At 41.1% G+C, this 15,096-nt stretch overlaps 1 protein-coding gene across 1 annotated transcript; it reads left to right on the top strand.

Moving 5' to 3' along the window:
• Positions 1 to 320: 320 nt before the first annotated feature.
• taok1a (TAO kinase 1a) lies at positions 321 to 13,118 on the top strand. The gene is made up of 20 exons (XM_042486371.1): positions 321 to 823; positions 4,094 to 4,343; positions 4,805 to 4,876; positions 4,981 to 5,082; positions 5,169 to 5,214; positions 5,333 to 5,429; positions 5,530 to 5,643; positions 5,740 to 5,831; positions 6,028 to 6,121; positions 6,340 to 6,421; positions 7,014 to 7,181; positions 7,335 to 7,535; positions 7,689 to 7,817; positions 8,176 to 8,412; positions 8,515 to 8,643; positions 8,784 to 8,987; positions 9,785 to 10,024; positions 10,326 to 10,538; positions 10,699 to 10,881; positions 12,482 to 13,118. The coding sequence occupies exons 2-20, from the start codon at positions 4,212 to 4,214 to the stop codon at positions 13,007 to 13,009; spliced, it is 3,063 nt and encodes a 1,020-aa protein (XP_042342305.1). The 5' UTR covers positions 321 to 823; positions 4,094 to 4,211; the 3' UTR covers positions 13,010 to 13,118.
• The last annotated feature ends 1,978 nt before the right edge of the window (positions 13,119 to 15,096 follow it).

The raw sequence follows: 15,096 nt of genomic DNA, 5'->3' as shown, positions 1-15,096 counted from the left end.
TAAAATAATACATAAAAACCCGCCCATCTGTAACAAACTCACTATGAATACTTTACAATCGGCGATAAAGCAGTCCACACTAAAAATCAATTCTGCTTTTCGGATATCGGCATTTTTAATGAAAGGTAAGTTTATTTTATAGCCTCCACGATATTCTATGGTGTTGTCATTTATATCAGAAACAACTATAAGTCAATACAATATCACAAATGAATACAAGGTTTTGTAAGAGTAGAATATTTATTTTCTCCACTATATTTTTTTTAAAGGTGTCTCCGCCTCTGGATGTTTTTGGGTCAGACAGAGTTTAGTGCAACTCCAACAGACAGGGCGGAACTGCTGTTCGCAGTGTGTCGAAGGAAGACGGACAGTCGGGCAGAGTTACAACTAAACTAAGCAGCTAAGTTACAAGTTAACATGCCAGTGAGCTAGGCTAAATCCACACTTTTCTCAACGACATCGCGGACAAGGTCGCGGCTTGTTTCTGCGTGTTTTGGAGGCGTTTGAACTTCCCTCACATTCGCCCCTCCGTATTTTCACGAAGGGAGGCGGCGGTGGAGCGCTCGGCAGCCATCTTTGGACCTGCCTGGGAGTGGGATCCGACTATTCTGGCACCCTAGTTACTTCGAGGGTGGGGATTTTAACCTACAGTAATTCACAAATCTACATGTTTAAATCGACTGACAGCGTCACGAATAACAAGAATTTGGCGTGTAAAATCACCTCGCCGGGGATGACACGGGCAGAAGACTTTCACAATCCCAAACTGTTTTGAATCACACGACATTATCTTCAGTGCTGAAACCTGGCCTGTCAGGAGACGGTGAGTTTCAGCTAACTGGCTAAGCTAACTTAGCAAACATCACATAGGTTAGCTTGCTAATTTAGCAATTTGCGGTTAACGACTCTTAAACTTGGTTTAACTCCACATCATTCGTGTAAGTACTCAACTGTTGTTGTTGTAAATGTGTCGCGAATGTTGCTTTGATGTTTGGTCATATGACACGTAACTTAGCTTAGCTAAGTTTGTAGCTAACATCAGTCAACGTTGGCTAGTTTGAGAGCTCCCAAACCGTCCGATTTGTTTGCGCACGCTTGAGAGTGTTGTTATGTCTTTACCTTTTTGGACTTTGTTGGTTTGATTTACTCGTGTGACAGCTGAAACAGCTATTGGAAAGTGACAACTTTCAGGAAATCCCAGTAAGTGCTTTCTCCAATTCCACTTGTGTGGCAACTCCAGTTGGGTATTGCTTAGCCACAGGTAACAGGTAAGGCTGCGTTTACCCCAGATACGACAGTGTTGGGTTTACATTGGTCGATTTAAGGGTGTGTTTTTTTATGAGTCAGATCAATTAAACAACTTTAAAAGTGTCTTAACAACCCTTACCGATAAACCGATTAGGCCCCATTGCCATCTGAATCAGTAAATGGACTGTAACGCAGGCCTGTATATAACCATACGTCTTTGGTTTCTGCTCTGTGACATGGGTGGTACAGATAAAAGAAACACTGGTGACTGTGTAATAATGTGATTTTCTGCCATGAATCGGTCTGCCAAAAGGAAATGACCTAACTAACCAATAATACTGATAAACTGACTCCTAAAAGTGATGACATTTCGTGAAGATTGATAAACTGTGTGGTATAAAAGCTATAAAAAAAAAAACATTTGGCTGTGGCTAGACTGTAATTGCAATGCATGCCTGTAAGCATGTCATTGCTGTTCAGTCAAGAAAGACAGATGATCACTGGTCAAAATGCTCACCAGGGCCCCTTCCTACCTCCCTATAGCTGTGCTAACAGGAAATGCTGAGAAATGCAGCACAGTGAGGGCATACAGTGGGAATTCCAGCCCTCCAGCTTTGTTGTCCTGTCCTGCTGCATTCTTGTGCATATGTGCGCTGGTTGGAACGCCAGGGTGTTTTATGAAGGTATCAGTTATCATCACTCACTTTTGTGCTCACGTGTACACACTGTTGAAAACGCCATCATGAGATATGACAACAAAGCTCATTCATGAGTAACAATGTCGTAAAGAACAATGGCAATAAAGAGGCACAGTCCCACATGGTAATGAGGGTTTATTTCAGGGCCGTGGCTGCATCTGTGTGGAATAGTGAGTTGTTCAGTGTTGTTGTGAGACAAAAGATGTCTGCTTCAACTGGGGGCTGTTTCTCTCAGGCTGGGAAAGAAGTCTTGTGACTCTAGCGTCAGCTCTGCATCTGTTTGCAGCTGATCATCTGAGCCGCATGGACTCAGTAAACTTTCCTCAGTGATCTTTTACAGTCTACATCTGTATTACAGCAGTGTAGCTTCAAAACAAACTATTTATAAGGCAGAAAATAGCTAAAAGTTTACAGTGGAGTTTTGTATGAATGCTATATTTTGTCAGTTCCTGTAACTTTAAAGAATGACTTCACCTAAAACAGAAAAACAATGAATAAAACACATTTTCCCTCACATCCCTCGTGGTATTTGGTCTGGTAGATAGTGATGGTTTTATATGGTGAGTTATGGCAAAGCCTAATGTTAATTTATACACCCTTTTGTGGATATTTACAATATTTTTCACATTCAGAAGAAAACTGACTCTGTTCAGTAAGATTGATCCTGTGCACTCAGGATGTTATTTCTTGGAAAGGCATGCTGCTTTTTAAGTTTTTCAAGACAGCGATCACCACAAACAAATCATCATTCTCTGCTTATTGGCATGTTGCATCAGTGAATATCTTAAAACCAGAACAAATTAAACCAGAACAAAAAGCAAAGCCAGAAACTTCCAAAGATAATCAATAATAGGTGTTTTGTTATTTTGGTGTACTGAACCTTTAATCACGTGTGGGAAGGTTATGTGGATAATGTTTGGTATGTTTGAGAACGTGTGTTTACCAAGTCCTTACAGGTTTAACAAGTAGTCCTATTACTGGAATGCTTTGTTTCAGCTCAGGCAACTATCTCGCAGTTAAGCAGCATGTTGTTGCCTCTGTTTCTTTGTTCAAGCTGGAAAATTGTCAGCTGCGACAGGGTTCTCTGTGTCCTCCTCACGTCTGTCCGTCTGCATGTCAGTCAGTGAAGGTGTGAGGGGAGTCAGGACACAGCCCACTGATTTTCTTACAGTGGTTTCTGTTACTATGGAAACAAGAGACTTATCTCCGGCTGCCTCAGGATTTCCGACTGGCCACTCTCCACATTGGCACCTGACATCATGGTTCACTTCATGTTTTGCGTAGCCTTCCTCGCTCAGGTTAATGGGCTCTGCTATGGCACATATGTACAGCCAGAGAGCTGTTTCTCTCACTGTTGTTTAATATTTCCGCTCACCAGGGTTTCCATGGATCCTTAAAAGGCCTTAAAAAGCATCAAATTCATTAAGATAAATATAAGGCTGTAATTGGTATTAAATTGGCTTAAATTAATCTTTCAAATGTATTAAAATGCTCAGACATGGGGGGAAGGAATTTATGAATTGTTTTTTTCTGACATTACATTGTAAAATCTCAAAATAATTGGTAACATATATATATATATGGAATCATTTAATGAAATCCTTTCATGATGGGAATCCAAACAGTAGAATCTCACATGCTGTTTGAAAAATACAAAATTACTGAGAAATCCAGCCATAAATGACAGATATCTTCTGTTGGTACACCAAATAGATACTGTTTTGATAATATAGTATGATCATTGTCTTTCATTTGTTCCACTGTAAGAAATTATGTTTTTTTTCAAGATTTGATGTAGATTATCCAACTTTTTCACTGGACAAATAAAAGTCACGTTTTATGTTATAATAAACATTTAGATAAAATAAAATTGTCCTTCAATTAGGGTTATTAGAAAATTGATCTTAAACTTTATTCCTAGTGGCATTAAAAAGTCTTAACTCTACATTGACTTAAGCTACAGGACCCTGTCTCACCATATCATTAATAATGTAGCATAACATTACCAATGCAAAGGAACTCATAAATACCACACTGAGGGTATTAAAACATCTCTTATGCCCATTCAGTATTAATAATAAAGCCCTATAATTTATACTGGGGACACACAGATACATTTACTTTCTTGTTTTCTCTTCTACTTTTAGCTCTGAACACATATGAGACCACTGTCCTGCAGATGAGCCATCGGTGGGGGCTTTCAAGTCGCTGTCGCAGACCCAGATAGTTCCTGGCGGCAGCGGCATTGCCCCCCAACCCCCCATTATGCCCAACAGCGGTCGGGCGGGGAGCCTGAAGGACCCCGAAATTGCCGAGCTCTTCTTCAAGGAGGACCCAGAAAAGCTCTACTCAGATCTGCGTGAGATCGGACATGGCAGCTTTGGTGCTGTATATTTTGTGAGTATTTCGCAATATAAGGCTACAGGCCTGAGACCATGTTAAGTCTGACATCACAACTGCTTTAAAAAAAAAAAAGAAAACGCAGCCTTGTCATTCATTTCAATAAAGCCACTGTTGGCACAATCACAAATAGAGGAAGGGCAGTTAAATCTGTGCACATTTTTGATAGAATACAGTGTAATAAAAAATTGACTATAACATGGATGCTGCTGTGGGAACTTTACTTTAAAAATCCTCTTTCTGTCTTCTGAGCAAGTTCCAGTCTGTCAAGTCTACACAAAATAGGCTGCAAGAATGGGCCCTAACAGCCCTGAGGGTCTTTGGGATACCTTGGATGATTCATTGTGTATTTTGTCAGCATTTAGCAGTTGAAGAGCATAGTTTTATCAACCAGAAAGCCTTTTAGATCCTTTAAACATTTCAGAATGACACCAATAAGTCATGTGCTTGTCATTCAGGCACGGGATGTGCGGACAAATGAGGTGGTGGCCATCAAAAAGATGTCCTACAGTGGGAAGCAGTCCACTGAGGTATTTATACTTCCACTCACCTACATCATGTGAACAGGCAATTGTTACCACAACTTTTGCTTTGTTTGTTGTGATTGTCGTCTAATTTTTTCCTGATTTCACAGAAATGGCAAGACATCATCAAGGAGGTGAAATTCCTGCAGAGAATACAACATCCAAACAGCATAGAGTACAAAGGATGTTACCTGCGAGAGCACACTGCCTGGGTAAGATTCAGCACGAGTGTCAGTGATGATGACGAAAATGTGTTAGCTACAAAGATTCACACAGAACACTCTTTATTTCATTGCAGCTGGTAATGGAGTATTGTCTGGGGTCTGCTTCAGATTTGTTAGAAGGTGAGTTGAAAACCTTTGTGTTCATTGTATGAGGCTACATGCGGAGAAGTTAGTCTCCCCTTTCATGTTTATTCCATCACTTTTCTCTTAAATCACTTCACCATTGGATCCCTTCCAGTTCACAAGAAACCTCTGCAAGAAGTTGAAATAGCCGCAATTACCCATGGTGCTCTTCAAGGGTTGTCTTACCTTCATTCCCACAACATGATTCATCGGTGAGTGTTTCAAGTATTTGGGAGCATGCTGAGCTTATGCCCTCTGGCGTTTTGTCTTCTGTGTGGAGCTGTAATCACTTGCTCTTATGTGTTTCGACAGAGATATCAAGGCAGGAAACATCTTGCTGACAGAGCCAGGGCAGGTTAAACTAGCAGATTTCGGTTCCGCCTCCATCGCCTGTCCCGCCAACTCTTTTGTTGGGACTCCATATTGGTACGCTAAAACACGCATGTTATCTGTTTTTATAGATCTGCCATTAAATTTTTAATTTACATATCTTTATTGTGCTTATTATGTTTATTTTCTCAGGATGGCCCCAGAAGTAATTTTAGCTATGGATGAGGGCCAGTATGATGGAAAGGTGGATATTTGGTCTTTGGGAATAACCTGCATTGAATTAGGTATGATCACTGTTGTACATGCTGAGATACACATATAAGATTTAGACCACAGTAATTGTTCCATGGCTTGCATGCACATTCATCTCATTTGACAAACATCCTGTAGCCAGCATTCATTCTGCTCACTTAGTCAGTTAATAAGTGAATAATGTTGCTCTTTCCTTTGCTCATAATTTTTTTGCTCTTTGGTCTGTAGCGGAGAGGAAGCCTCCACTCTTCAACATGAATGCAATGAGTGCCTTATACCATATAGCACAGAATGAGAGCCCTATGCTGCAGTCCAGTGAATGGTGAGTTTATGGGGGTGGGCATATATCAATATTATTTTCCATATTGTCATATGAGACTAATTATTGTCTTAGATTTTGGATGTTGTGATATCTTAAGTGTTGTATTTCCTGGTTTTAAAGGCTGCATAAGAGTTGAGCTGGTGTGTTGTGTCTTAAACTGAGTCCATGGAATAACCACAATTCCATCTTTTTTTTCACATTTCATCTCTCAACTTAAGGACGGATTATTTCCGAAACTTTGTAGATTCTTGCCTTCAGAAATTTCCCCAGGATAGGCCGAACTCTGAGGAGCTCTTAAAGGTAAGAATCAAAAAATGGCCAGGACAGATTATGTTTTTATGGGTAAATTACAACTTCCATATCAGGGCATGTAGCCAGATAGTGTTTTCTTTGGCAGACAAGTGGTGGCAAGGCACAGCGGAGGGCTTCATCCTAGGGCTTCATTAAAAAAAAAAAAAAGCATGGATTTTGTCTCTGTGACAACAAACATCTTGACATTAATTCTAGTTATGTAGCTAACATAATGCTATGTTATCAGAGAATTGACTACACAGTAAACAACAAGCTTACAATGTGTACGCTGATAAAAGCACAAAACTCACCGACAACATTTAGAATCCAGCTGATCTGCTCCCAAAAATGGGCTCTTCTTTCTTTGTTGTGATAGTTTCTGAGTGAGGGAGTAGCAGTGACAACATTAGCGCAACATCATCAGAGATTTTCAACTAGAATCCCGTTTAGAGCCAGAACTATTTCTCTAGGTGGCCACATGTGACCACATACGCTCTCTCCTTTTTGGGAACAATTGGAAAAAGATGCTGGTGCTTAGAAAGAAAATGCTTTGTGGTCAGGATTTTAATGCAACGTGTCTTTTTATGTCTTCTTCCCCCAGCATGCATTTGTCCAGCGAGTGCGACCAGAATCAGTCTTAGTAGACCTGATAAGTCGGACTAAGGACGCAGTTCGAGAGCTTGACAATCTGCAGTATCGCAAGATGAAGAAGATCTTGTTTCAGGAAGCCCACAATGGCCCCACAACAGAGGCACAAGATGAGGAGGAGGTCTGTTATGTCACTGTTTCAGCTAAGCCACAATATCTGTCTTTCTCCATCACCTCTAGTTTAGTGATGTTGTAGCTTCTAGTTTTGTGTCATCCTGAGTTATTAGAGAGCTTTGCTGTAACCTTTTTACCATCTGCTGTCTGTTTTATTCAGGAGCCGGAACACAGTGTTGGCAGGACAGGTACGGTGAACAGCGTGGGGAGCAACCAATCCATACCCAGTATGTCAATCAGCGCCAGTTCCCAGAGCAGCTCCGTCAACAGTCTAACAGATGCAGGCGATGACAAGAGCGAGGTGGACATAGAGGGAGACCACACGGTCATGTCCAACAACTCTGTGATACGCCTCAAACCAGTAAGATGATCAGGTTCCAGTTTGACCCACAGCCATGTCCTGTCATTTTAGGTTTTTTTTCCAGTTTAAAATTGAATTTAGTAATTTATTATTACATAAGCATTAGACATAAATTGATCATGTGTGTGTTGATTATTTTTGCCTACCTTTCAGGAGGACGAGACCTATAATGAGGAGTCAGAACCTAACACCCGACCAACTGAGCCACAGTCTCCGCCTGCACAAACTCCACGGCCAAAACGGAACCGTGAACACTTTGCTACTATACGCACAGCCTCAGTGGTAATAACACAGTCATTGTATTTTTAGATCAAAACCAGAAAATGGCTAAAATGATTCTTCATGTAGCTGCTGGACATTTTCCACATCCATGTGTTGTTCAAAGGCCAAAATCTCTTCACATTTTGTCCTCTTGATTATTGAATGCTTTTGCTTTAAGGCTAGGAAGTAGTCATTTTGTATGTAATCAAAAGCAGAGTCATGATCCAGCTTGATACATTTACCCACTTGGATATGCACTTAAAAAATAATTTTCCATTTTTCCCATATTGTTGTTAGCTCATCTCTGTATTTTTCTCTTAAAGGCATGTTCTTTGCTCCCACAACAACATAAAAAGAAATTGTGTCTTTTATTTGTCAGCTCACTCGTCAGATTAAGGAGCATGAGCAGGATTCAGAGTTAAGAGAGCAGATATTGGGCTACAAGCGCATGAGGCGACAGCACCAGAAACAGCTGATGGCTCTGGAAAACAAGCTGAAGGCTGAGATGGATGAGCACAGACTCCGCCTGGACAAGGAGCTGGAGAACCAGAGGAATAGCTTTGCCCAGGAGATGGAGAAACTGATCAAGAAGCACCAGGCGTCTATGGAGAAAGATGTACGCTTTCATCATATTTATATGTTCCCTGAAGATTAAAAAAAAACAAAACACTGGCTTATATTTTACCTAAGCTGATTGTGATATTCATCTCTCTATTAGGCAAAAACGTTTACCAATGATGAAAAGAAGTTCCAGCAGCATATTCAGAGTCAGCAGAAAAAAGAGCTCAACAGCTTTTTGGAGTCCCAAAAACGGGAATACAAACTTCGCAAGGAACAACTCAAAGAGGTAAGGGGATTTAGGTCTTCCTGCTCCATGTATTAGTCACCAAAACCATGTTTTTCAGGTTACTTATTATCAGCAAACAAACATCAATTGGCACTATGAAGTCTTTTCTACCCGTGAATTGAAATCTCCCTTCTGTTCAGGAGCTGAACGAAAACCAGTCAACACCCAAGAAAGAAAAGCAGGAGTGGTTAGCCAAGCAGAAAGAGAACTTCCAACACTTCCAAGCAGAGGAGGAGGCCAACTTGCAGCGCCGACAGAGGCAGTATCTGGAACTGGAGTGCCGAAGGTTCAAACGGAGGATCTTAATTGCTCGCCACAATATCGAACAGGACTTAGTGCGAGAGGTCAGTATCCCACATTGTACTCAGTAGTGCTCAAATGTAACGTGTATTAAAGGTCTAGTGAGTAGGACAGAGATACTCAACTTGCTTTTCATGGGGTCCAGATTTGCAAGATTACAAGAGGCCATGGGCCAGCTAATAAACACACACTAATAATAAATATATATAAATCATTCAGGGGATCCTCCCCTGGCACTTACTTTGGTAAAAAAGCTTTTTACATTGACAGCACAAAAAAAAAATCCCAGTGTGAATCAGTTTATTTTCACTGTGAATTAGAAAATTGTCAGTAGGCCACCCAACACCCTAAAGTGGGCAAGATTTGGCCCACAGGCCCTGAGTTGAGTATCCCTGGTGAAGGATTTACTTGCATCTAGCGGTGAGGTTGCAGAACTGAAGCTTCTCCCATGTGCCAAGCCTATAAGAGAACTAAGGCTGACATGAAAACACAAATGGCCCTTTTTAGAGCCAGTGTTTGATTTATCTGTTCTGAGATACTGTAGAAACAACACAGCAGATTCCAAGGAAGAGGACCTGCCGTGTTCGTAAATATGCATGGTTTATTCTAAGGTAAAGAAAACACAGTGATTCTTAGTTTCAGGTAATAATGCACTAATTAAATAGTTAATCATATTACATGTCATTTCTGCCAATACACCCCCCCCCCCCCCCCCAAATCCTACATACCTGACCTTTATTTAATTGACTAACATCCTAAAGTCATAAGAGTGAGAGATTTATCTTTGATGCGTGACAGTCTCATCTCTTTGTTGTTTGTCCCTGCGTGTGCACGTAATTAGGAGCTAAACAAGCGTCAGACCCAGAAGGACTTGGAACATGCCATGCTTCTGCGACACCATGAGTCCATGCAAGAACTGGAGTTCCGCCAGCTCAACACTATCCAAAAGACGAGGGCTGAGCTCATCCGCCTGCAGCACCAGACGGAGCTCACCAATCAGCAGGAGTACAACAAGAGGAGGGAGAGGGAACTTCGACGTAAACACGTTATGGAAGTTCGCCAGCAGCCCAAGAGCCTCAAGGTGAGAACTGGGCTTGTGAGCATGCTTGTCCATTGAACATTCAATCATTGCTCTTCATTTCAGTGATGATGAAATGCTACTTTGAGTACTTGTAGGATTTGTCATTTTGTTTTAAAATGAAATTCAGAACAGTAGCTGACCCATGTCACTTATTTGTGTAATGCTTGTTTTTCTGGGTTTTCGCCCAAAAATATTGACTGCACAGACCTAATATACATAAGAATGTTCTGATTGTATGTTGTGTTCATATTTTCTTTGAAATATAAAAAACATACATTTTATAATTTTCTCTATAACATAGTCCAAAGAGCTACAGATCAAGAAGCAGTTCCAGGACACATGTAAGATCCAGACCAGGCAGTACAAAGCACTGAGGAACCATCTGTTGGAGACCACACCAAAGTCAGAGCACAAGGCTGTTCTTAAACGGCTCAAGCAAGAGCAGCACCGCAAACTTGCCATCCTGGCAGAGCAGTATGACCACTCCATCAATGAGATGCTTTCCACTCAGGCGGTAAGTTTGGGAATGCGAGGAATGTGGAATCCTCAAGTTGTGAATTAAGACCATAAATGTGCCACACAGTTGTACATTTTTCCATCTTTAGAGGAGGTATTCAAATCAGTTATGGTTGTGTATTTTACTTGTTGGATCTGTACCTTCTCTCTGCCCTTAGCTTCGCCTGGATGAGACTCAGGAGGCTCAGTGCCAAGGCCTACGAATGCAGCTACAGCAGGAGCTGGAGCTTCTCAACGCCTACCAGAGCAAGATCAAGATGCAGACAGATGCCCAGCATGACCGCGAGAGGAAGGACCTGGAGCAGAGGGTGTCACTGCGAAGGGCTCTGCTGGAACAGAAGGTTCTCCTCCTAAATTATTCTCATGTGGACATTTTCAATAGTCTGTCTGTAATTATTATTGGCAACACATTGAGTTTTAGCCCGAGCACACTGACAAATTGGCAGTTATTAGGCCTGCTCTGGCTGAACCTGGGCAAAGCTACATTTGGATTTATTTGAGGTCAGGGGACTTAATGTGTACTAAAAAAAACGATAAAGGTGCAATTTGTCGAGCCCTGAAAGATGCAACAGCATAAACAGGAGAATGTTCACTCAGTCCTGATAGGTTTATTTAGTTAAAATAGCTGAAAACACCTGTGGATGTGTACCATGGGTGTGCTGGGCCTTTTAGAGTGACTTCATGTGTGATCATGTTTTTTTTTTTTTGTTTTTTTTTTTTCAGAGCAGTCATTTTTACTTGTCATTGTAGGAAAAACTCAGGTGTTACAGTGAAAGCCATTTCTCACCAGGGAGATAGGAAAATGTGGTGGGGCAAATAGGACAAGTATACCCACCGGGTGTGGTGTAAATTACCTGTATAGTGTTTAATTTTTGTCAAGATAAGAGTTTCCCTCTAAACAGTGCCTGTGTCCACTCCAAAGAACAAAAATCTATCCAGACAGAGAACATCATCCCAAAAACAAACAGCCATGCTCCAAAGCCCCATTTTTCTACAAAAATACACTCTCCCTTCAGTTAAAAAGATTAATGGCCTGAAACTACACCTCTGGGTAACATAACAATTAGACCATTTGGCTGCTTAAAACATCGGACCTCCAATCTAACAAGCAATCACCCGCCGTGAACGGCTTGTTCTTCTTACATGATCAAGCCCTCACCATCATCGCAATATCACTTCTACATGGACTGCTACATAATACCAACTACTGAGAGGAATGATATAAATCGGGTCTGACAGAGGGGCACCTGGTGATCTCATTACATTATTCTGCATTCTTAGTTATTTGTTTGAGACCATAACCAACATATAACAAAAGTGCATATAATCCACATAGACATCTTCATCGCATCCCATCTTAAGCAGAAACCAAGTTGATAAGACATTTCCCATTTTGGCGGCAGGCAAACTATGACCTGGAGGTGTGAAATCAGTGGGAACAAAGGATTTTATTGGTCAAACATATATATTTGCGTGCGTAATTCTGCTGAGATATGCCATCCAAAAAATGTTGTGATGCAAAGCTGTTTAGGCAAACATTCAAAACAAAAAACACTCACACACACAAAATACATTTTTACATCATTTCCATGCGAACCTTTCGGATGAAAATCTTTGCTTGGTGTGAAACAGCTTTAACTCATGTTTGATGCAGGTGTGCCAGTTAAGCTGTGACACTGAGACAGCATGCACCTTGAAACTGAAGCAACTAAATGGAATTCAGCCATTCGTAATTTTATTATTTGCATCTTTGTGTTCCCTTAAAAGAGTTAACAAATTTACATTTCTTGTGAAGTTATTGCTATTATTATTTTTTTTAACCTTTTACGTTATGATTTTTATTTGCTAAATATGAACTGTCAATAGATGCCAGTAGAATATGTTGCACATAAATATGTAAACATTGTTATTTACTTATTCAGTTTTTTTTTTTTTCTCTAGATTGAGGAGGAGATGTTGTCCTTGCAAAATGAACGCTTGGAACGAATCCGAAGCCTGCTGGAGCGCCAAGCCCGAGAAGTCGAGGCTTTCGACTCAGAGAGTATGCGCCTGGGCTTCAGCAACATGGTGCTATCGAATGTCTCCCCAGAGGCCCTCAACAATAGCTTTCCCGGGGCTCCAGCAAGTTGGAGTCACCATCAGCAACAGCACCCATCAGGGGGCTCCCAAGGGTCACACTGGGGCAGTGGCAGTTCAGGCGCAGGGTCAAGCCACCACGGCAGTCATCACCACTATCACTCCAGTCCTGGAGGGGCTCCTATGCAGCAAGGCTGGGGTCAGGGAGGGGGTCCATCACCGTGGGGCCACCCGTCAGCAGGATCCCTGGTCTCCCGCAGCAGTGGAGGCGTACAGAACAGCCCCCAAGCAATGGGAAGGACATCCTCAGGAGGGCGCAGTGAGCAGAGCATGAGCAGGAGTACTAGTGTCACCTCTCAAATATCTAACGGGTCCCACCTCTCCTACACATAGATCCCCTGTTAGCTCTGGAGTCAGAATTTGAACGTGGAGATGTAGAATTGTACACACAGCAGGACAGAGTTTTGGCTTAGCTCCACTGCTCTGGTTCTCCCTGCAACCCCCCCCGTATCTCCCATATACAAATGTGGATGTGCGATGAAATAAATGTTGCTCAGGTCAAAAGGGCTGGAAGAGACGCAGACCGTCCTCACGGCAGTTTATCGGCACACATACAAATCCTTAAATTATGTTACAAAAGCAATTTGAGTGTCAACACATAATACTCCCATTTGTTTTTATTTACAGCTCTCCCCAGGGGAATTTTTTAAAATATGTTCTGTGCTATTCACAGCCCATTGCTCTCATTTTGCACATCAAGCATTGTTCAAAAGCCTTGACATGTGTTAGCTATGTCCTTAGAAATGTGGTATCAAACAATCACAGTAAGAGGGGACCCCCCTCCCTCACCCTCCTCATGCGCACTCATTCATACACTGGTCGATTCTCGACGGTGGTAAAAAACACAGCAGACCAAACTAAAGCTGCTTTGCTGTTGTGATTCCAGCCTGCTGTAATGGTCATTGTGATACATTTAATGCCTCCTTTTTATTTAGTAGTTTTATCTCACCTGATTTCCTCATCATCAGCCAAAATGAGACTTTACAAATTCAGAGCCAAATATAATAACTGTTTCAGGCTTATGCTACAACACTACTACAGTGCCTTTTAACCTTTGATTATAACAATTGGTCTAAGATGTTTATAGTTTAATATTTTAAATTTTATCAGTTTATAATCAGTGCCAGCGTATTTTAGTTTGAGGTCCCAAATACTTTTCTCAGATCATTATATTCACTGCGCATGTAGTAAATTCTTATAAATAGTGAAAGATAGAAAATGACTTGTGTATATCAGTAACCATATTTTTAGGTCTTTAAGATCTTTAGAATGGTGGTACTCTGGGGGTAAAATGGGAAACCGCTTTGTTACAGACAATGTTAGTGAACACATTCACAGGAGGACTTGTAAGGGGAAAGGAAGGCCTATTTGCCTTTAATAAAATCCTAGTTTTGACCTGTTGATTTTTATTAGTGCCTTTTTAAACTGCTGCCTTTTTCAAAGCACTTTATACAGCGGAATATGTGTAAAATTAATAGTAGAACACAACAAAGCACCTGTTGGATGAGTGTTTTTGTCGGTACGCATGTAGCTAAGTTGAGGAGTTGGGCTGTGATTTTTTTATTTCTTTTTAGGAGCAATTCCCAAGTACAGATAAAAAAGCAAGCCCCCCCCCCCCCCCCCCCCCCCCGCCCCCCCTCCTTTAACTGTTTTAAACTGTTAGTTATTTCCTCTGTGTGTTTATGCCGAATTTTGATTGCATAGAGGGTGTGAGGATGCTGCAGGCTTTTTAGGTATGTTTTGGCTACAGTTTCCATAAAACAAACTGAACTGAGTTCACTGAAGACAGTCCATTATGTGCAGCAGAAAGCTTAAGGTGATTGTCATGACCATGACAGCAGGCTCGGCACTAAGAAAACTGTTAAAAAAAATGTTGGGGCCCATTAAAATAACACTAAAAATGAAAAAAAAAAAAAAGGTGCTAAGTTTTAGATGTTACACCATCTCATCAGAACCCATGAACAAGGGCGACTGAATCAAGCACATGTTTGCATGATGTATCATATACATGTAAATGTAAAACTGAGTCAACGCACACTCTGAAAACAGCCAAATACAAAATAAATGTGGCAAAAAGCACTTAGGTATTCCTTTGATATCTCTAGCAGTTCCTCTAATTATATCTGTCTCCGCTCGCTCCTTTCGCTCTGGTTTGTGGTCGAAACATCATCGCAGGAGTTTTAACAGCCTCCGTTCTCAAGTTTCCGTGCAGAGAGCTGAAAACATTTAGTTGAAAAGGCCATTAAGAATCCAGAGATAATATGCTCCCTTTAATCACAAAGCTGGAGTCGAATGTTCATATGTGTATATTTTATTAAAGACAACATTTAAAAACTCACATTTTAAGAAAATAATTTGTAAAACTAACTTTATTTAACTGACGGACCACAGTGACATTAGCAAACCTTTTTCACTCTCAA

Source organism: Plectropomus leopardus, chromosome 5 (genome assembly GCF_008729295.1).
Source record: "Plectropomus leopardus isolate mb chromosome 5, YSFRI_Pleo_2.0, whole genome shotgun sequence".
Classification (NCBI taxonomy): Eukaryota; Metazoa; Chordata; class Actinopteri; order Perciformes; family Serranidae; genus Plectropomus; species Plectropomus leopardus.
Note: the sequence above shows the minus strand (reverse complement) of the source record. Positions and strands in the feature narration are given on the sequence as shown.